The sequence below is a fragment of the Anthonomus grandis genome, chromosome 12, assembly GCF_022605725.1.
Source record: "Anthonomus grandis grandis chromosome 12, icAntGran1.3, whole genome shotgun sequence".
NCBI classification, from domain to species: domain Eukaryota; kingdom Metazoa; phylum Arthropoda; class Insecta; order Coleoptera; family Curculionidae; genus Anthonomus; species Anthonomus grandis.
The window spans coordinates 15555619-15578120 of NC_065557.1; the positions used below are offsets into that span (position 1 = coordinate 15555619).

Consider the following 22502-nt stretch of genomic DNA (forward strand, 5'->3'; position numbering starts at 1 on the left):
GATGACAGCTCAAATACAAAACGTCGGTTTGAAAATCTGACGACATCATTTTGTAAAATAGAGAAAGTAGCAATGAGAATAAGAAATTTATTTTTTTTATATCTATTCAAATAGAGTCGTAAAAAAATAAAAATGAAATCGCCAATATTCGGTTTTTTCCAAATATCTTCGGAACTATTCGGAATTTTTGAAATTTCAAAGGGGCGTTTTAATGAGCACCAAATTGCGCAACTTTGACGCGACCTCGTATCTCCTCTAGTTAACGCGATCCCAATGGTGAGGCTCGAATTTGGGACACCCTGTACTATCTGGGTGAGCATCACTGTTGAATTCCCTATTTGTTCTACAGAATCTAGAGATTTTTGTTATCCATATTTTGTCAGAGATAAAAATGTACCTTTTCCATTTCGATGAATGGTTGTAATTATTGCTAGTTTGATTTTGGAAATGCCTTAAATAACTAAGATAATCTGACTTTTTTATTTCAAGTTTCTTAGCTAAGATATTCTTCTTCTTCCAATAGATACTTTACACATAATTTGGTGAGGTAGTTGTAGAATTTGAGAGCTTCTACTTCTCATGCATGATATCGCCAAAATATTGCACTTTATCTTTTTCACTTTGTTTTAGTAATCATGCAGTGTCAACCCAAAAAATATATTGACATGTCTCAGTCTTATCTGTTTTTAACTAGTCTTATTCAGTTTTCAACAGACCACCCTGTAGATTTATTTCTTAACTTTTTCTGTTCTCGCGACCTCATAATGACGTTCTCGGTATTAAAGAATTCAATTATGTTGCAATATTTGGTGTCAAGTGTTTTATGAATGACTTTACAGATGATTTATCCTTTTTATATACGAACATTCCTTACTTGATAATCCAATGACACAGGTATCAAACATACTTTCCGATCGGCTTTGTGTATAATTTATACATTTTCGCAATTTATTTAAACAGTTATGTGTATGATATTATGTATAACATGTTTTTTTCTTTGCCCTCAAGTAAAATTCACAATTACTAAGCGACCATAACTTGGCCTCGCAGGAAACAAATATCAAATGTTTCAAATAAAGTCTCAGTAACAAAAAAAAATGAGCCTTGAATCGCAATTTGTTTAAAGCCGGTATCGCCTTCGGCTTAAATAAAAACCACGAACAATAAACCGAAAGAAACCACTGGTTTGGATTATATGTCAGTTTTAAGAATACAGTTAAAGATACATGGTTATAAATAAATATTATAGTGAATTCTGAGAATTTTCTAAGACAATGTAAATATTAATAAATAAATATGCTGATCCACCAACAAGTACAATGACTCTAAAAGGCCACTTAAGGATTTTTTAATTTATGGCTACTTATTACTAGTAAGTAAGTGGATGTTTTCAGATAATAATCACTGAAAATTTGCAAATCTTAAATAGGAACTTTTTAATAACAAGTACAAATTTCCATATACTAAGTGGAAATTTCAAAATATGAAAAATGGTAGAAAGAAAAAAAAGAAAAGAATTGTTTTTTAGACGTAATAATATCTTAAATGTAATTTTTAATTTGTTTCTGAAAATATGGGCTTATTATATGGCAATTTTCTCTCTGAGTTTAGGAATCAACACCCTACAGAAACAAGCAGAAAATACCTTTTTTGAACAGTTTAATTTTTCCTTGCAGTCACAGAGTCAAGTCTTATGCCGTCGCTTCTTCTCTTTTCCATTTAAAGTAAAATATAAGGTCTCTTGCATCCCGGTAGTTGAGGTATTTTTTTATAAAGTAAGTTTAGTGGATTAGATTTTTTACTTTAAACAAATAACGCAAGTATATAAATACTAACGTTATTCCTTACTTTCTACAGTCAGATTTTCAGGCATATGCATTAATGCACACATCAAAATGGTTTAAGGGACAACGAAAAAGACAAAATTTGGTTCCAAGATAAATGGTGTGTATTATTTTTTACATACTTCTTTGAACATATTTTATCACATTTATATTAAATTATTATTGTTGATATTCAATAAATAATTTAGACTCTTTAATGCGTTTTTAATAGATTTTAATAAACATTTTTAATAATACCAAGGCGGAACTTTGATGGTTTGGCCTGGGGTTTTCATAGCTTTTCAAAATAATCTAGTTCCTACTGAAGGATTTTAACAGGAACCGAATATCGAGATCAAACTCTGGAACTCATTGTTCGTCCGCATGTTACAGAATTTGGTAAAAATTTTGAACTTATGCACGGTCATGCATGTTCGCATATTGCAAGAAGCACTAGAAAGTTTTTGGAGCATTACAATTACTGTGATGACCTAAATTTAATCGAGCACTTTTGGGATATGTTGAAAAGGAGTATTATAAATCAAAGGAATAGTATTCCAGACAGGGAAAGAGCTGCTGAATGTAAACCCAATGGCTAGAAATGGAGCAAAACACAATTAATTTAGCAGCATGCCAAATAAATGTCGAGTTGTTATTAATAGAAGGGTGGGTTCTAATACTTAAAAATCGTCTTATTTGCATGCCCTTAAATACCTGTTATGATCTCAATAGAAAGTTCATCGCTTTGGAGATATTTACCAAAAATTTTGAAAATTTCTTATTTATCTTTGACATTCGGTAAAATCGAAATGGCTGACTGAAAGTTTAAAAAACCAACTGTTGCTATTATAATAGCTTTCCGAAAGTGACTCGTGAATGATTTCATTAAGCCTATGGTCTTAATGAAATAACTATTAGATACTTATCTTATTCTTAGTAACATTTAAAATAATAGTTAACTAAATATACAGGAAAGTCATTAATATTGCACGAAAATTTAAGGGCGTATTCCTTGGATCAAAATATTGAAAAAACCTCCTATAAACCCTACGTCCGAAAATACTTATAAAATGCCAAAAATAATAAAATAATAAACAAAAATAAAAAGTTAACTTTAAAATAATATGGGAACTTTCTTTCTTTTTCTGTTGTATTTTACTTAATAGTTTTTAAAATTTTCATTTCAAATAAATTACAGTAACAGGTAAATGCCTGATATGCATTTCTTTCATACGTTATTACGAATGGCAATGCCTACGAAGCAAGACGTATTTACGAAGAAAGATTACCGAATTGTGTATTGCTTGTGTATGCTATTTCACGTAGTCAAATGTTTATTCGCCTCCATTAGCGACTCGGTGAAAATGGCAGTTTCAAGAAATTGGCCGCTAACAATGAATAACCTCGTACAGTTGCAACTTGTATAAGCGGAAGATGTATTGTTAAACCAAATGGAGGAGGATCCTACAACAAGTACAAGAAATATTGCTAACACTAAATATTAGTCAATCAACAGTCTTCAGAATAGTGAAGATGGAACTCTTATATCCGTACCATTTACAACGAGTGCAAGCACTTTTACCAGGTGATTTTCCTTATAAAGAGTCGCATTTTGTCGATGGCTACAACAAAAAATAGGAGAAAATCCTCAGTTCGTAGTAAAAATACTATTCACAGATTGAGCAAATTTCTCAAAAAACGCAATTATGAATTTTCACAATAAACACATAAGGGCATACGAAAATCCGCATGGAATTATTGAAAGTCGGCACCAGCAACAATTTTCAGTTAATGTATGGGTGGGAATTATTGGAGATAACTTGACTGGTCCATTTTTTTTTTGACAGAACGATTAACTGGAGATGTTTATACGCATTTTATCGAGAAGGTCCACAACCGTAGCCTCCGCGATGATCTCCCGATTTAAACTCATTAGACTTTTTCGTCTGGGGTTACCTAAAACAGTTAGTTTATAATACTCCAATTGAAAATTTTAAATAGGATAGTGACAAGTTGCGATTCATCCGATGCACAAAATTCGAAACACAGCGGGCGGGCATTCTTGAATGAGTGCGGTAATTATTGGTTCATAGGGTTGGTGCTTTCAACAACTTTTATAACCTCTACTCCTAGTTTGTGTTTTATGTCGTGTTAATCAATTTTCCCTTTTGTAAACACCTTTGATTTCATAATAATAAAATTAAATAAATAAAATGGTTATTTTCATTGTTGTATTTAAAAACTCAAAATGTAATACGCGGCTCCCGCTATTAAAGAGATCAAAACTACCAAAAAAATTAAATTTAACACCTTAGAAAACCTCCTTATACCTAAATTCATATGATTATCCTAGTTTACTTTCAAATTATTTAGAAAAATTGAAAATGAAATTAAAATTTCAACGACCTGTATCTCCGCAGGAAATCATTTTCGGACATATAATAATTACTCAACCTGTATATGCATGTAATTAAATTATTGATGATGTTTTTCTTTTCAAGTGGTTCTTTTTGGAAATGTTTCTATGGTTAGCGGAATTCAGACATCTTTTGTCTTCTTAATTCTTATTGTCATTGCCAGTAAGGCTTACTCTGTTATGTTCCTAATATACATATACGTTTTTTAATGTCTTTTGGAAATTCTGGAGAAATTTTTCTACAACTTCCAAGCATTATATAGTCATCTTGCTACATGTTCCAGAGTTTTGAAGTCAATTTTAAATTTATTCATCGTTTTGAATCCATTTTAATTCAAATTAGTAATTTCTAGTTGTTCTTGTTATTTGTAAATATTTTTCATCTTATTCCAAACACACGCAGCCATTATAAAGTTTATTCATGCTATTGACGTAATTTTATTTATTTTTTATTCTAGGCCATTATGTACTTACAGAATCTGAAATTTTCTTTACTGACAATTTATATAATTTTTATTAACTCAGTCACTTGTATTTACTTTTCAAGATAAATAATGACTATACTTACGTACGTGTGAAAGATGAAATTCAAGGATATGTATGCACTTTTTCGATTTTCTATTCGAACGTTGTTTAACGTTGCGCTACAGTTTTTAAACTCTGACGCCATTCCGCCATAGAATTCGACGCTCCTCTTATTGCCGGTCGAACTTATCTGGGTGCTGAATTCAATGACGGAGTGTTGTGGGCTGTCGCTGATGCGCTGCGCCGACGAGCATGTAAACTTCACTTCGCTTTTAACCGTCATTATACGTGGTGTACATTGAGTATAAAATATTTGTTATTATTGCTTATAGTGAGTTTTCAATTTAAGTAATATTTATTGTTATAATAATGGATTTACCGCAAGCTTTTACGCATATTGAAATTGACAACTACAAATACCGTGCGAATCTTTCGGATGAAAATGATATTAAGACTTGGATAGCCGAGTATAGTAGTCTGACTTATACTAATTGGAGCGTCAAGTTAGCAAAGAATATTTCTTCTCGGTTTAAATGCAGGTGAGTCGTAATATATTAACGTTTTTATGAGAAGTCATGCAATCTTTAGAATTTAGAATATGCATGATGGATCTCTTGGAAGAATTCAAAACATTTTTCAGTTATACTATTTGCCTGAACTACACTAAAAAAAATATTAAAAGTATATACACTGTTTAAAAAGAAAAAGAAACCACTTATAAAATCATTTAACTTAAGTAACCAGATGTTAAATGATTATAATTTCTTGTATAATTACATCTAATGCTCTCCTTTGTATAATTCAAGGATGGTTTTTGCTACTTTTTTTTTTTATGAGAAAAGATCTTGACCGAGCCATCATTGCCATACTCACTCGAGAGTTTCTTCGACATTTTGTAGGTTTCTTACTGTTAACGATACATCAAATGTTTCTCTAATGTGTTCAATGGGATCTAAATAGGTTCATCCCATTGGTCAATTCTTAAGCTTCTACTTAATGAACTAAAAAAAAACTGTGAGTAACTTGTTTTTGGTTTTGATCAGTATGTTTTATTTGTTCCACCTCGTTTTATTAACTTACCAAAGAAAAAAATCCTCGCCAAGGTTACTTTAAACACTCTTGTTGAGTTTTCAGAAATGGTCAAGTATTGACTAGTTCTCTTCCTTTAAGCTCTTTACAGCCGTCCATCTCTAATAATCAAGGGTCTCTAATTAGCCTTAATTTCGGAATATTGTGATAATCATCCATTCTGGTTTTAGAATATTTTAAGAGTTGGATAATTTACATTTTGGCTCATCAGAACTATCCTACTTTAGTAGAACAGTTCATTATATAATTTCAGTGGTAGATGTGTTAGTTCTAATATTAAATCAAGGGTTCAGTTTTAATATGGCGTTTAAAACAAGGAATTACATACTATTAAATTAGATTTGGAAATGCATATCCCTATTTAATCCTTTTTACAGTCTGCTTACTAATTAAGGACCATCTTATTTTCGGTAAGTTAGTGCAGAGTCTTTATTAAGGTTAACAAGGATGACAAATGGTTAAAATTTATACCCAATGTTCTGTACTAGAAATCTCTTTTTTTTTCTCTTCTGACTCTAGAAAGTTTCTTAACTAACATCTCCAGTCGTAGCCGCTCGATTATCTCGTATGACTATTTCGTATCAAAAGACTATGTTGATCTCCATCTGCAACCTTATCCTTAAAACAGCCATTAGATACCTGCTAGCTTTTAAATAATTTGGCTTCTGTTTCTTTAATATTTTTCTAATTTTCCACTATGTTAACAAAAAATTAAAAATAAAACTGTTGCACATGAAATGTTGATAGTTACACATAGAAATATATTTTTAGGTATTGGTTCTTATGCCATCATAGCGGATATAGAAGGGTTGATCAAGAGAAAAATAAAAAAGGAAAATCCAAAAACTGCAATTGCGCAGCTTCAATTAACATTCTAATTAAATTAAGTACTAAAGACACAAAGAAGAAAGATCCATTTATTAAGGTATGAGTGCTTGTAATCTCCCACTTGGAGATTAAGACCTTGTGTGATTCTGCGTTTTATTTCTTCATTACTTTTAAGGATGGATATCCTGCTATTATAACGATCAATAACAAGCACAATCACGCAATCAATGTCGCCGAGTCGCTATCACACTTACGGCCTACGGAAAAAACCAGGCAAACATTCGAAGATTACTTTAATGATGGTCTGGGTATAAGAGAAGCTATAAATCTTCATCAATCAAAATTAGAGTTGGAACTGCCTTCAAGTAGTGCGGATTTAGCAAGTGCTTCTGTAAACCCGAAATATAGAACTGTTCGGTACTGGTACGATACATGGCGGAAGAAAAATGTGGACTCACGATCGGCAAATTATATTTTACAGGTAAACGTTATAGAGAATTTCGGTTTTTGTTTCTAATAGAAAATATTTATAGTATATGCAAAGTTGAAATTCTCAAAATGTCGGCCCCTGAGTATACCGGCGCTAATAGCACAAGTAGTGGTAAAGCTAGCTGTGAAAAAGATATCTGAATAAACTTTATAGCCCTAATGTGATCTGGTTTTGATTTCATTTTAGTAATTTTTTTAAATCGTTGTGTTCAGAACTTTCTGCAGAACAGAAGACATAGATTCTTTGTATTTTTGTAACTAGAAAACGCAGTAATTTAAAGTTAGTGCAGGCACCTCTTGTGGTTGTGTCAAAACATACCAAGTCATTTAATTATCATGATGTGGTCAAAGCAAGTTTACCAGAAGCCTCACAAATAATTCAAAACTTGATTATTGTGGTTTTTGTTATAGGAATTTTGGATTATGTGCAAGCAGTTTCGATCATTTTCAAATTTTTCTATTTGTAGGTATATCTTAAGTTGATTGATGAAATAAATAACAAAACTAATTTTGTTAATAATATTCTTTTGAGGGTAGTTGTAGACACATACATTTATTGTTTGAGAGAGTGCTGATCTTAATATTTCACTACGATTGAATTTTATCAATTTGTCTATCTTCAATATTCAAGTTCTGTCTAATTATGCATTATAAGTTATGGAAAGTGATGGTGTTTAAAAAGATGTACTTAGTGGAACTGTTTAACTTTTATGTGTTACGATATATTAAATAAGAGTTACGACTATTCATTAAGAAAAGTTGTATAAATCCGGAATTACACTGCGGTAAAAGGATATTAAAAGTATTTTAGCGTGTTGCTGTATCTCCTGCTAATATCCATTTATCCTGCTCCATAACAATGGTTCTTATACTCAAAAATTCAGAAATCACAAAAAGAGAAAATCTTTCTTTTCAATTCCCTTTCATAATTAAATTACATAAGTATGATTATAGAGTTGGTAATGCTACTTGAAAGATACCCTGTATGTTGCAATGATAATGCAAATTTACGTTATTCACTATATTTTTAGAATAGGTCCATTAGTATAAGCCGCCTTTTGAAGAATAAAAATATATACGTTCAGTAATCTATAGGTCAGTGGTGCGTGCCGTGCACGTGGCCACTGTTGGCCACGTGCCATCCCGTCGACGCGTAACCAAATTATCTCACAAACGCGTGCTAGATAACAGAGGGTAGGTGAAATAATTGGCATGTGAACCAATTGCGCAATTTTAAACAATAATATTCCGCGTGTGAATAATTTAGTGCCCTATTTAAACTTTTCTAACTAAAACTAAAGAAAGTAAGTAATTGTAATTTTCGAAAAAACAGGGAGCGATAAACAGCAATTGAATCATCTTGCAGGGATCAGGGTCAACAACAGGAGTAATACCAAAGAGCCTGATAGAAAACATGAAACTGCTCAACCGTAAGGAAAGCATCTATAAGCTAATGCAGAAGTCGACGCTGTTATCCACATCTCGAATCGTCATAAAGTTCATTGGAAACGCAGATAACATCAACTAGTTTAAAAAACACATCATTTAGGATATCCAGATAACTTTATATAGCCTATATAACGGGAACAATTAACTTTTACGAACGCTTTGAAAAATAGTTTTATAAATTTTATGTTTATATATAATAGTTTTATAAATTTTATATTTTATGTATATGTAACTAAAATACATTTTATTTTATGTATTTCAGTTACTTGTATGTCATTCATGGATGGTAGTGTGGCACACAAGTTTATAAAAAAAGATATGTGGGAGTTCTTAATAATAAAATTTCTAAGTAGGAGTAGAGAGATGCTTCAAATAAAGCCATTACATAGTCAAAGTTCCTTCCATTATAGCAAAATTTATGAAAACCATTCTGAACCATTTGCAAACTCTGTTTTTCCTTTTGATTAAGTGCAAGCCATAAAAGAACATTACAATAAGAAAAAGTAGATAAACTAAACTCCCATTAACTACAACCTTTCTGACCATACAAATAATTAAAAACTGTAAAGGAAAGTAATCTACTTAAAGTAAGCTTTACTATAGGCTAAAAGTAACAACGCTGTTGAGAGCTTTATCATTAGCTCTAAAAATTTAATTTTTTAAATAATTCCAAGGAGTATATGAAAAGGTTTGTAATACCTTGTATAGATATTTCTATGTTCAGGCATGTCTTTAAAGCATTAAAAAAATGACGATTTCGATAGGCGAAATGTGTTTTGTGAACGCTTACAAAACATGTGCAATCTAAATAATTATTATTATTAATAAACAAATATTATTTTTTCCGATGAAGCCACGTTCTGTTTGAATGGTAGTGTGAACAGACAAAATTGTCGATATTGGGCAACAGAAAATCCGCATTGAATGATGGAGGTAAATACCCAGTACCCTCAAAAACTAAATGTGTGGTGTGGAATAGTGCGCGGAAGAGTAATAGGTCCCTTTTTCTTTGAACAGACTTTAACGTGACAAGCGTATCTCGATTTTCTCCAATTTGAATTAGTTTCAGCATTACTAGCTTTATTTCCAAACTAGCTTTATTCCATTGGACCGAGACTATCCTGACTAAGAATGAAACCTTTCCCAATCGGTAGATAGGAAGGAGAGGACCCATCGGATGGCCTGCTAGGTCGCCTGACCTAACACCAATGGACTTTTTTTGTGGGGATACCTCAAGTCGAAGGTATTTGTTAATAGGCCAAATAATTTAGACGACTTGAAAGAGAAAATTTGCAGAGAAGTGCGTGCCACAACTCCGGAAATGATTGAAAATGTGCAACGAGACTTTATTGATCGCCTTGGATATTGTTAAGCCGTGAATGGCAACCATTTTGAACATTTAACTTAATTTTTGTTTTTTTTTATTTGTTACTTGAATCGTCTTATGAATTTAGACATAACTTTTGGAATACACTGTATAAGGCAGTGATAAGTTTTATTGTAAATCGGTTTTATTAATTGGCATGTCTACTAAAATTAAATCCTTTAAGTATCAACAATCGTATCAATTTTTGGCGAGAATCTTGAATGAAAAAAATCTATACCTAAATAAGTGGGTAAACAGAAAACTGAAATATTCCAAGATGATGTAGCTATAGGCTAAAATATAAAAAATAGAGTTAACAATTTAAAAAGAACAAAAGTTTAATCATTTCATAATTCAAGAAAATGTGAGAATTGCCATATGTTGAATTGAACACAATTGAACACATTTAAGTGGTTGTATCATGATTATTTGACACTTCATTGAGCCACGATCTCCAGCAATAATATAAGTGACACTTGACGCTTTGGAATAATTCCTATGTTATGTAAGAGAAATTTTACGAAGCACAATCATAAAAACTTATTCAAACGTATATACTGGAAGCATCTGTCAGTCAAGAGTGTTAAAGAGCTACACCGCTGTTAATCAAGAAATAATCACAACATAATTACGTTTAAACAGGCTTGAAAAAGGGGCGAATAATTCATAGGTTGCATGTTTATTATCTTCAACTTTGTACTGGTTACCAACAACATTTCTTTTCCTTCCTTAGGTACTTACTTCTTTTCTTACATCTTTTCTGAGTGTATCGAAAGATAATCTAGATTGATTTTTCATCGATTCAAATGTAGTGTTGTGTATGAGCACTAGGTATAATGTATGCTTTAAAAAAATATACATAAATAAATCAATTAAATATTTATCTGCTTGTGCCGCAATGGCAACTAAAAATATCTTTTAATTGAAAAATAAACATCCAGAATCGCGAAATAAAACCGTACTTAGACGATTAAAGATATACTTGTATATGGGAATTGTGGTAGGTAGATAATGCAGTTAATGGCCCCCATCGCATCGCTGTGTGCGGTTGTCTATCATAAGAAACAAAACTGAAACAAACCAAAGGAAGGTGTTCTTTGTCGATATAAATACCACCGGAGCGGAAGTAGTGTGTGTTTCTCTTTATTTTTACCGTGGAACCAACCCGACCCGACGTATCCGGCATTTTATGGTGTATAAACAATATAAACGCTCTTTGTGAATGTATACAAAAGTACGAAGGAGCACGACGCTTCTTCAAGTGTACGGATCCTAAGAAGCGTAAAGTAATGAACGGAATTAGGCTTTAAAGTTGCATAAGGGCAATCAGCCATTGGAACATTCACATAGGGAACAGTAATTTACGTACTATTTATTATAACATTTTTTGCTGGTAACAAAGAACTTACAAGATTCTTTCAAAAATTAAAATTAAAAAAAAATTAATCTTTCTAAACATCGTACTTGCAGAAATTTTCAGGTTATACTTTCATTGTGTATTGTAAAGTATAATAATACAGTTGTTCTTCTGAACGTGAATAAATTATTTTACTGAAGTTAATAAACAAGGATAACAGAGCAGCACCATAGTATATCACGAAAAAATTATTTATAGTTTTCTAGGACTTTATTAAAAACACTGGTTAAAATAAAATGGACTGCAAGTCTCTGGAATATATATAAAATTATTTTAAAAAACAAAAGACATAAGTGCTTCAACAATCCCAAATAAATAAGAAGTAGGGCATCATCTTTCTAATTTATTTAATTCCACAAAAAAAATATAAAATAGATTTGAATGCTTGAAAAATTATACCACAAAAATCGATATGAAAAGACGGAAAAAAATACCTGGGATAATATGGAAAATAATTCTAAATATTACAAGACATTAATCACAAAGGCACAAGCAAGAAGTGTGAAAGAAGAAGTGTTAAAAAAATTCAAATGTTATTTTTCAATATTATTTTTATAGCATTTACATCGAGTTGAGAAAAATTGTTTTCTTATGCTAGAATACATAATACATTGTACATTTTATAAAAAAATTATACTAGTAGCGAAAAATAAAACAGAAACTAAATAAAATGTAGGAACTTAGTTGTACCTATTTTATTTTTAATAAGATACCTATTTAAGTGATATCGGACTTTGACAAAATAATGCAGAGAAACTTTAAATATATATAACTTATGTAAATTATAAAATACCTATATACAACATACAACATGTTTATAATTTATCTACGTATAACTGTACTCATATAAAATTTAATTGGTACGACGGATTTAGAGTTTGATATTAGTGAGTCAAAAGAACAAAAAACTGTGTGGTAAAATGAATGACGAGAATTCTTCAGAGAAACGTGAATATGTTGTACGAACTACGAATATAAACTGTCTTAGCAGGAATAGCTTCCATTTACTATATAGTCATAATAGCTTGAAATAATGAGAACAAATAATATTGCCCAGAATACTTAAAACAACATAAAAGAGATTCGTCAACACTTTATTATAGTATTACCTCTGCTCCTAATCATATCTTTAAAAAAGGCCTATAACAAAACTTCCTATCTTAAAAACTTGGAATTTGGAAATAAATAGATTTTCATGAAATTAACAGTTTGGAAAAAATTTAATTCATACGTGTTGATAAATAAATTGTGGTTGGTTTAGTCATACGGCTTTTCCTGTTTGAATCGAAAAATATAAATATGTAATTTAGTTGGGTCTATTTTATTTGACAAGTTATTTAAATGCTGAAAATACGAGTTGCATTAAAAATTGATTAATGGGAAAATTGTTGAACTGCTCTACAGATGTTAACATGGTTATTACTTACTTAAAATAGATCATCTAATATGCCAGTTATTCGTATCTAGGTATTTCTTATTGATCAGATAATTATAGCTAAAACCAATAAAGAATATTAAAATTTCAAGTTTGTGATGTGTTTGTTTAAATTTTGCCTGACAAAATGATATTTATAATTGAATATGTTGATGACCTTTACTTTTATAACATACGAAAAGTTTAAACTGTGGCTATAAATCCGACTTAAATTTTTTATTGCCTATTATTTACATACACTAGAAAAATGTTTTATATAAATACCATCCATATATAAAGTTAATAAATAAGATAGTTATTGTACCTAGAACCAAGAACCATTTATGTAGTTTTTAACTAAAACAGTAAAGCTATTAAAAATAAAATACTTTAAATTAACCCTTATTTAAGTTAACTGCAAGTTAATCCAATGTAATTAACAGTTCTTACATTAAGATTTTTAACTCAATATTTAAATCTTCTTTTTTCCTTACTCTCGTTCTCTAAACGTACTTAATTGATCACAAAATTTATTTCCAGATCGACAATGACTACATGTTCCCCAAAACAATCAATCAAGAAGAAATCAAAGTGAGACCGAATGTTGAACCACATATATTTTTAGGGCAATCGAAGGCTTGCTCGTCAACCAACCAAAATAGCCCATTGCAATTGGGAAAACGTAATAGGATAAGCGACAATGAGCCTACTGCAACTATTACTAGTAATTCGAATGAAATAGGCACCCAAGTTTGGTCATTTGATTTTATGACGTCTAAGGGAATTCAGACTGAAGATCTTGAAATTTATGACGAAAAAGACACGGAAGAGACATTAAACTCAGAAAAATTGACGCTTTTCCTGAAGTATATGTATAAGAATAAAATTCAGGAAAATATTTTTGTGAAATTGGAACCAGTTTAATGAAACATTAGAGTTTTGTGTTGTAAATTCATTGACTGATATTGGATTTTTAAATGAATGTTCTTGCTTTTCGCACTTTAGATATTAAATAGTTAAATTATAAAAATTTGATGAATAGCGTTTAGATAGTATGTGTACATTTTAAATAAAATATAACTCTGTACCTATTGTGTTTTAAATAAAATATGTGCTACTAAAATATTTGATAATTTAATTTTCTATCCACAACAATTTTTAACAGTCGCCATCAAATTTAGAATTACTCAGACTTGTGCAATAATGGAATTAATAGTTAAAACACTATGAATTGTTTCTGAAAAATAATGACTGGTCTCATAAATAAACGAATAATTACGTTCAATCGTAATTTATGGCGCCAAGAAAGCCAATTCATTTTTATTGAAAATCAATTATTTATCGAAGCAGAAGTATACTGTAATGGTTTATTTTTGTTGATAAAAACTGATTTTATATTGAAACTAGAAGTTACTTTCGGCTTTTTATAAAAATTGGGAAATAAAGAGAATGAAGTGAACTTCGTACCTTGCTTTAAGACCCATACTCTTTAAGTTCCAGTGCTGGGCATCCTATTTGAATATACAGTACTAGATAGATTAAGGTAAGCCATGGTCTCACCTCAAGAAAAGGTCAAATCTGTTAGAGGTGATCCAAAGAGATGAAAACCACAATAAGCCATTGGACCACTATCTAAGGATAAATGATGAAACTAATCTCTTTAAACTTTAACTAATTTGCCAATAATGACCAATTCTGAAAATTCGAAATTTTATATAATACATTTAATATAATACAGGGTATGCCAACTAAAACAATCCACGCCAAATATCTGTTCCCCCTCCAAAAAAATGCTCGGACCCGTCGATTTTTGTTTTGATGAGGACACAATTTGCGCCTATTTTCAGATTCGCCACTTCACCCTCTAAGAGGGGGTGAGATTCACCCCCAAAATTTTAAATGGAAAGGAGTGTCGACTGATACTCTATCAATCAATCAATCAAATATGCTTTATTGTCAAAAAATTTAAAAAATTTTGTAGACAAAGCATACATAAAAAGCAAAACACACAAATGTAGAAATCAAAATACAAGTACTAAATAAATATATACAAAACTGGGTACAAAAGACATAAATGTACCTGATCAAATTTCTTATACTAAACGTAAAAAGTAAGAAAATAGGAAAGTAAATAAAAATAGTAACAAGAAAGTAAAATAAAAAAAGTAAAAAAAGTTACAAAAACAGTCAAAAACATTAATACAATTTTTAAAAAGTCATAAAAATAAAAGTCATAAATTTATAGAAATTTAGCAATACACAATATTGCTATTCTACATCATAAAAAAAATAATAATTAGCCAGTGCGTGCATGATACTCAAAAATTATTATTTAAAAAAAAATCATCTAGCTTTATATGCAACGCTCTCTCCAGTAAATATGATTTTAAAGCATTGCGAAATCGAGGAAAAGATGTCAATGATTTAATTTCCAAAGGCAGATGATTGTGCATTTTTTTAGCTCCGTAAAGAATAGAGCTTTTTATTAATTCTGACCATGGGATCGGCACATAAAGATCATGCTCTGCGTTTCGAAGTGGATAATTGTGAGATGGTCTATTACGAATTTCTGATATATGCTTGCGAACCAAGCAAATAGATTCAAGAATGAATAAAGATGGAAGAGTTAATATTTTAAATCTTTTAAACATTTCTTGGCAGTGAGCTCGACTATCAAGTCCTAGTAAATAGCGAACCGCTCTCTTTTGTAGTTTAAAAATGCGCTCAAACTGAGTCGCACAGCATGTGCCCTAGAATGGAAGGGCGTAACGAAGATGAGACTCAAAAAGGGCATAATACACTGTTCTTGATGACGAAAGATTTAATTCCCTGGAAACTGATCTTATGGCAAAACAAGCTGAACTTAATTTTTTAGAAAAAACATCGATATGTAATTCCCACTTTAAAGAGCTGTCAACAAGTCCCAAAAATTTCACAGATTCAACAACGTCCAAACTGGTTTTGCTAAGTACAAAGGGTTGGATAATACCTTTATAAAATAAGACTTTAGTTTTAGAGATGTTTAAGTAGAGAAGATTCGAATCGCACCACGATTTAAGCAATAGTTGCATGAAGTGCTGCAACATCCAGATTGCTCCATGTAAAGCTAGTATCTTCGGCAAAGAGACAGATTTTGCCGCTAATGTTAAGATGGGCCATATCATTAATAAACAGCAGAAACAGAATTAGGCCCAGAACTGAACCTTGAGGTATCCCACATTCTATTGGTCTGCTAGAAGACATGGTCCTATCAACTTTTACAAGCTGACTTCTGTAGCTAAGATAGGACTCAAACCATTCGAGAGGCCTTTCTCTGAACCCATAGTACTGTAATTTGTTGATCAAGATAGTATGGTTTACACAATCAAAAGCCTTGGAAAAAACACAGAAAATAGTTGCTGTTGAATGATGATTGTTTATACTGGAGTAAACACTATTAAATGGAAGAACATAGCATCATTAGTGCATTTATTACTTAAGAAGCCAAATTGATGGGGAGTTAGTATTTTATATTTGGACAGGAATGATAATAGCCTTTTTTTTAACCAATCTTTCTATGATCTTCGATAATATTGGAAGGAGAGCGATTGGACGATAATTTAAAGCTTGCTCTTTATCTCCTCCTTTATGCGAGGGAATAATTATTGCAGTCTTAAGGCAGTTAGGAAAGACCTCAATTTGAAATGATTTGTTAATTAGGTTTCTTAGATGGTTTAAGGTGTTATCATGCAGATTTGAGAACATTTTTAGAGTAAGACCATCTGTACCAGATGATAATTTGTTTCTTATTTCATTTATTGTACTTTGAAGCTCTGTTATTAGTACAGGAATAAAAATGAAACTCTGTAAATTTTCATTAGAAAGATGTGAAAGTGGATCATGAGAAGGTGTTATAGTAGTCATTAGGTTTTTAGCCACGTTTACAAAGTAATCGTTAAGATTCTCAGGTGAAGAGGGGATAGTGCTAGTTGAAGAAGGCTTATTTCTTAATTCGTTAACAATAGACCATGTTTCTTTAGCAACGTTACCAGAATTAGCCAGCCAGTTATTATAATAAATATGTTTTGCGGCTTTTAATGCTTTTTGATATAATTTCCTGTATAGCCTTACATAATTATGAAAAAATTTTAACTATTTTGAAGTATTTTTACCTTGAGTATGAACTGCCAAGTTTGAGGCCTCTTCTATTGTCTTGAAATCACAGTTTGTCAAATAGATTAGATCAACAGAGTTTAAAAAAGATAATCGCAAAATAAGTACGATTAAGGCGTATTTTAAAAATTGGTTTCAATTTGAAAAGGAGCAATTTTTTGCTGAAGTATTACTCTGGTTGAGAAAAAAATAAAAAACTACCTTTTCTATAATAATTTATTTAATTAATTATTCGAAATGTTTGCCGTTTATTTCCATGCAGTGATATAATCGAGCTTCGAATTCCTCTCGAACCCTTTGAAATGTTTCAGGTGTTAGCTGACGGCTTTCAACTAAGATTCGTTGTCTTACATTCAAAAGTGATTTTGGCTGAGTTTTATAAACAACTGATTTTAGGTGTCCCCAAAGACAGAGGTCCAACAATGTTCAATCAGGTGATCATGCCGGCCAGTCTATTGAGTTTCTCCTTCCAATATATCGACCAGGAAAAGTAATATCTAGAAAATCTCTTACAGGACGAGTGTAGTGAGGAGATGCCTCATCTTGTTGAAAGACTATCTAGTCTTCGACCAAATCCGGGACGTTTTCTAAAATCTCTGTGAACTGAGGAATTTTCAAATAAATTTATATGAATTCTCGCATGTATAGTTTTAAAGAACGCTGGGTATGTGTTACACCGGTTAAATGAGCATTACTGTTGCTCCCGTACCTGCAGTTGTGACGGTTTACTTTTCTATTTAAGCAAAACCTGGCTTCATCAGAAAAGAAAATATTGTACAATGACAAGACATGGTTATTCAATTTTTTAATTTAATTTGATATTTGTAGGGCTGTAGGGCTTATGTGATGTTAAAATTCGGTGAGCGCTAGTTCGGGATACGCCCAAAACTGTAGCTTATTATCTGAGGAAGTTAGTTATAGGACTGAAAGGACTGCAACTTCAACGTTTTAATTTCCTACAGGTCTTACTCTTTCACTTTTTTTGTTGCCAACTGATCCAGTTTTTGTAAAATTTCTCCAAAATTCTACCACTCATTTATGAGTCAAATAATGTTTAGGATGAATTTCATTAAAACTTGCAGCTGCAGCACTCGCGAAATTATTGTTTTTAATGTAAAAAGCAATAATTTCAATTCTTTCTTGTAATGTGAACGTCATTTTATAAATTGTTAAAAACTTTGTGTTTACGACCTCAATGTATGAAATTAAATAGGTACTAAAAAACGGTATTTGACATTCTTTTTTGTTATTATTGTATTAATTGTGACAATTTTTTTTATTCATTAAGCTGTCATTTTAGGCTTCAAATTTAGAAGTTGTACTTAAAGTCAGAACACCTTCAAAATAGGGTATTGATCGACACCCTTTTCCATTTAAAATTTTGGGGGTCAATCTCACCCCCAAAATTGACGAGTTCGAGCTTTTTTTCAGTTATTTGGGATGGATAGTTTTAGTTGAGACACTCTATAAATCAGTAGCCACTCTTTTACTGAAAGGTATTACAACAAAAAAAAAACGTGAGTTGGTCGTCCAAGTGATAAAACAGGTGCATTTATGTACAGCTAGAAATTATGATGTTGTCTCTTGTTTATGTGTTGTTAGCATTCTCATGAAAAAAAAATTTTCGGCACACCATAAACAATAATTATCTGGAAAATGCTTCATTTTTAAACATGTAATGACTAGATTCTGCTTAGTCTCAGGTTGATAAAAATATAAACTTCACCACCTGTAACATGATATAGACAGATTTTATAATTCCGGTTAATCTTTTTCGAACAAAACTTTAGCAAAAACAAAATTTTCCTAAATCTAAGACTTTTTTTGACAGTAAATATATGCCGAGTATTTCTACATCTTTCTTATATATAAATATTACAGCAATATCGAATAAAATCATGAGAAACTAATTAACTGTAAATTATGTGAACACGATTTCAAATAAAGCTGCACAAATATTACGAATACCTGTTTGCTGATAGTACTTATTATGTCACCTAGACCATGGATCAACCTAAAATTCTAGGAGGGTCTGTTTGTTCAGTTGTGAAAGTCGAGAAAGTGTAGATCAGTGGCTGAACATTGAAATAGATAAATTATTAGAATACATGAAGACATACATGTTGTATAAATATCACTGAATGATCCAGAAAAAAAAGAACACAGTAATGATCGTGCAAGATAAGTTAATTGTTGGTTGTTAAAATATATATATTATATATTATTATATTATATTGCCTGGTACTGTTAGATTTCAGTAAGGCCTTTGACCTCGTAAATTATGAGATGCTGTTGGCTAAAATGAGCTTCTTCGGTTTTTCAGTGAGTGTTTGCAAATGGTTCCAAAGTTATCTTTAACTGAGGACACAGATTGTAGAGCTGGATGGAGCAACATCTAAACCTGTTATCACTGGTTATGCAGTGCCCCAGGGTAGTATCCTCGGCCCTTTATTATTTAGCATCTACACTAGCGATCTTTCAGAGCAAATTCGATTTTTTTCTGTAAATCTTTATGCAGATGACACACAGCTGCTATCCGGATTTTCTCATAATGCATGTCAATATATGCAGCAAATTAATGAGGATTTAAACTCAATATTTAAATGGTCAAGACAGCATAGGATGATTTTGAATGCTAACAAGAGCACATATCCTCTTATAGGTTCTAATACATTAAAAAAACAATTTCTTCAATCTAATTTCACTACTTTGCATATAAATAACAGTGTCCTTCCTTGTTTAGCATCAGCAAAAAATCTTGGTGTCATTTTTGATGAGGTCCTAAACTTTCAGGTGCATGTCAATAAAAAATTATCGTGCATGTACGCTTTACTTAAATGTTTGTGTCAATTTAAATATTACTGGCCCAAAAATATCAAATTAATGCTTGTGGAGGCTCTTGTTTGGTCACAGCTAGATTACTGCAATGTTGTTTTTTACAATTACCTCACTCTTGAAATGAAGAACAAAATTCAGTAAGCTCAAAACGCCTCTAAGATTTGTTTTCAACAAACAAAAATTTGATCACATAACACCAACATATGTTGATAATAAAATACTAAAATATGAAAGGAGAGCAGCTTTACATTTTGGTCAGTTAGTTTATAGAATTTACAAGTTGAGGTACCTATTCTAAATATCTTTCAGATTATTTCATAGCAAGACAAGATTTACATAGTCACCGCCTAAGAAACATTATAAGATTTCAAATACCAGTGCATAGAACTGAAGGTTTTAAAAACTCATTTGCCTACCAGGGTGTATTTTTGTTAAACTCTGAAGTATACAACTTAATAAGATCATGCTCACTTTTCACTTTCAAGAAGAAATACAAGGCTTTTCTGTTAGATTCACATATACCTTTATTGTAATGTTAAGTAATTTTAAGAAACTAGTTTAGTATAAAGTAGTATTGTATTGAAACTGCCCACTAATACTGTATTTTTTAGGTAGCATGGAAGAACACATTATGTGAATGTTACCTTTTATGTAATATTTTGTTGTTGCATAATAAACGTTTATTTATTTATTTATTTATTTTATATATCTTAAGTTTGAATTAAATTGAATTGGGACAGTAGGACAGTGGAACATAGGGTAAATAGACTTTTAGAAGCCAATGGAGCGCTCCGGTCTGATAAATGTTATCTTGCTGTAACCTGCAACCCCGATGACTTGGTTTGCAGTTTCTTCCTCCTGACAGCAAAGACACTCCGGGTTATCAGCAATACTTAAGAATATCTAGCAATATGGAAGTGGCGTTTTAAGTGCTAGTAGCCCGTTAACAGACCTGTAACTATCTATGTACATGCGCGCCTTTCTCAATGCCAGATGTTTCGTTCCATCTCCGGAAGGTCTCTGTCAAACAGACTCTTCGCATTGATGCGACAAAAAAATATATTGGTAAACATATTTTTAATTATAAATAGACTTACTAGAAGAATTAAGAAAAATGTATTATTAAGATATTTTTAATGAATCTTGTTACAGGAATGAATCCATTTGATTACTCAAAAAATAAATCTGTTCAAATCAATAACTATAATTAAATCAATTCATTTAATTTTCAATATAAGCTTATAATATTGAAAAAATCCAACAAGGTGAAAACAAATATTTAAGATTTGCGAAGTGAACGCAATTTAGCAGTCAAATTTCAACCCTATTATTTGTTTTCAAGATCTGATGCAAGGCAAACTCTTGTAAAGTTTTTTGCAGATGTAGTTCCAAGTGAATAAAGTTATGAGAAAACCAAAGGTTGAAAGAAAAGAAGAAATAAAATATAATCGTTAGAGACAAAACTCTATGTCAACGAAGAACTGATAAATCTAATCAAAACACAATATGACAGTTTGAAATAATATAATTTTTCATCTTCCATAACCCTAAGTCATTGCTATTTAGAGTAAGAGAATCTCTTTTAACCGAACACATTTTTAGATGGTATAAACTTTGATATACTCGTATTGAACAAGGCACAGAGCCATAAATTTTAAGAACCATTATAGAATGCCTTTAATTCCTACACATCTGAAAATATATGCAGATATTTTGTTATGGTTTGTAAGTGTGTCTAAAGTTTATGTCCACGCAGATAATAATCTGTGTGTAGAAATAGAGAGTTGTCGAATCTTCAACAATTGGCGCAGCGATATGAATGTCCCCCATTGTTATCCGCTCTCCAGCTGTTATTGTAACGAGAAATATATTTTAGGAAAATATTTTCTAATCTTTTAAAAGATAGAAGATATGATATCACCGCATTGGCGCCAATATTAATGCATATTGCTTTGTTGTCTCGATTTTATCTTATAATTTGACAATAATACTTATTTTACCAATATTAAACACAATCTAATTATCGTCAGAGATAAATAAAATTGTTTACAAAGGAAGAAGGGATGAAAAAGGTTAAGGGTCGATAACAATTCGAAGATCAAGGATGATTTATCATCCTGTTGTAATCATTATTTTAAACATTTAGAAAAGGTTTTCATAGAACAGGAACAGTCAGCATCCATATCAGGCAAATAGTGAAACAAATGGTATAATAATAATTTTGGATTTAAAAATGATATCACAATAATTACGATCTTAGGACCTTGGAAATGATTAACTCACCATTCAAAACAATCAGTTTAACTTCATTTTTCTAATGAAGCATGGAAAAGGTATTTGATAAGCATATGAAAAGATTTACTCAGTAAATTATTAGAAAAAAAAGATTAGAGGTAGCATCTAATTATCTGTTAATGTCTAAGGAAATCTATAGATCTGCCTGGATAAGAAAGTTGCTGGTGAAGCATTCGTAAACAAATCAGTGGAATTCAGCAATATTATATCAAACTCTCTCCATAAATCTAATTTGGCAATAGAATAGTGACAACTAACCTATTCAAGACTGTATCAAAGCAATGTTAGGATATATAAGAATAATAACCCATTGGAGAAATAATAAGACTAAGAGTTGCGACGTTATAGCCACTACTCGATAACCTGCTTGCCAATATTCAGAATCAAAAAAATATGCCTTC

General features: G+C 31.1%; 2 protein-coding genes and 1 long non-coding RNA gene across 7 annotated transcripts in view; 2 read left to right on the forward strand and 1 right to left on the reverse strand.

Annotated features, from left to right (window-relative positions):
* Positions 1-13939, forward strand: part of LOC126743376 (uncharacterized) — an 89598-nt gene extending 75659 nt beyond the window's left edge. For 2 of the 4 annotated variants that reach the window (XM_050450436.1, XM_050450435.1), the window contains exons 3-5: positions 6625-6778; positions 6857-7162; positions 13357-13939. In XM_050450436.1, the coding sequence (XP_050306393.1) occupies positions 6625-6778; positions 6857-7162; positions 13357-13740 (844 nt within the window). In that variant the 3' untranslated portion in view covers positions 13741-13939. Of the gene's footprint in view, positions 1-4835; positions 5304-6624; positions 6779-6856; positions 7163-13356 lie in introns of those variants that run through there. The other 2 variants (XM_050450437.1, XM_050450434.1) reach the window with 2 other exon arrangements.
* LOC126743372 (DNA ligase 4) overlaps positions 1-22502 on the reverse strand; it is a 165254-nt gene that overhangs the window by 142193 nt on the left and 559 nt on the right. The window lies entirely within an intron of this gene.
* On the forward strand, positions 7972-8875 carry LOC126743377 (uncharacterized). The gene is made up of 2 exons (XR_007662850.1): positions 7972-8474; positions 8537-8875. It is a non-coding gene; the product is annotated as an uncharacterized LOC126743377 (long non-coding RNA).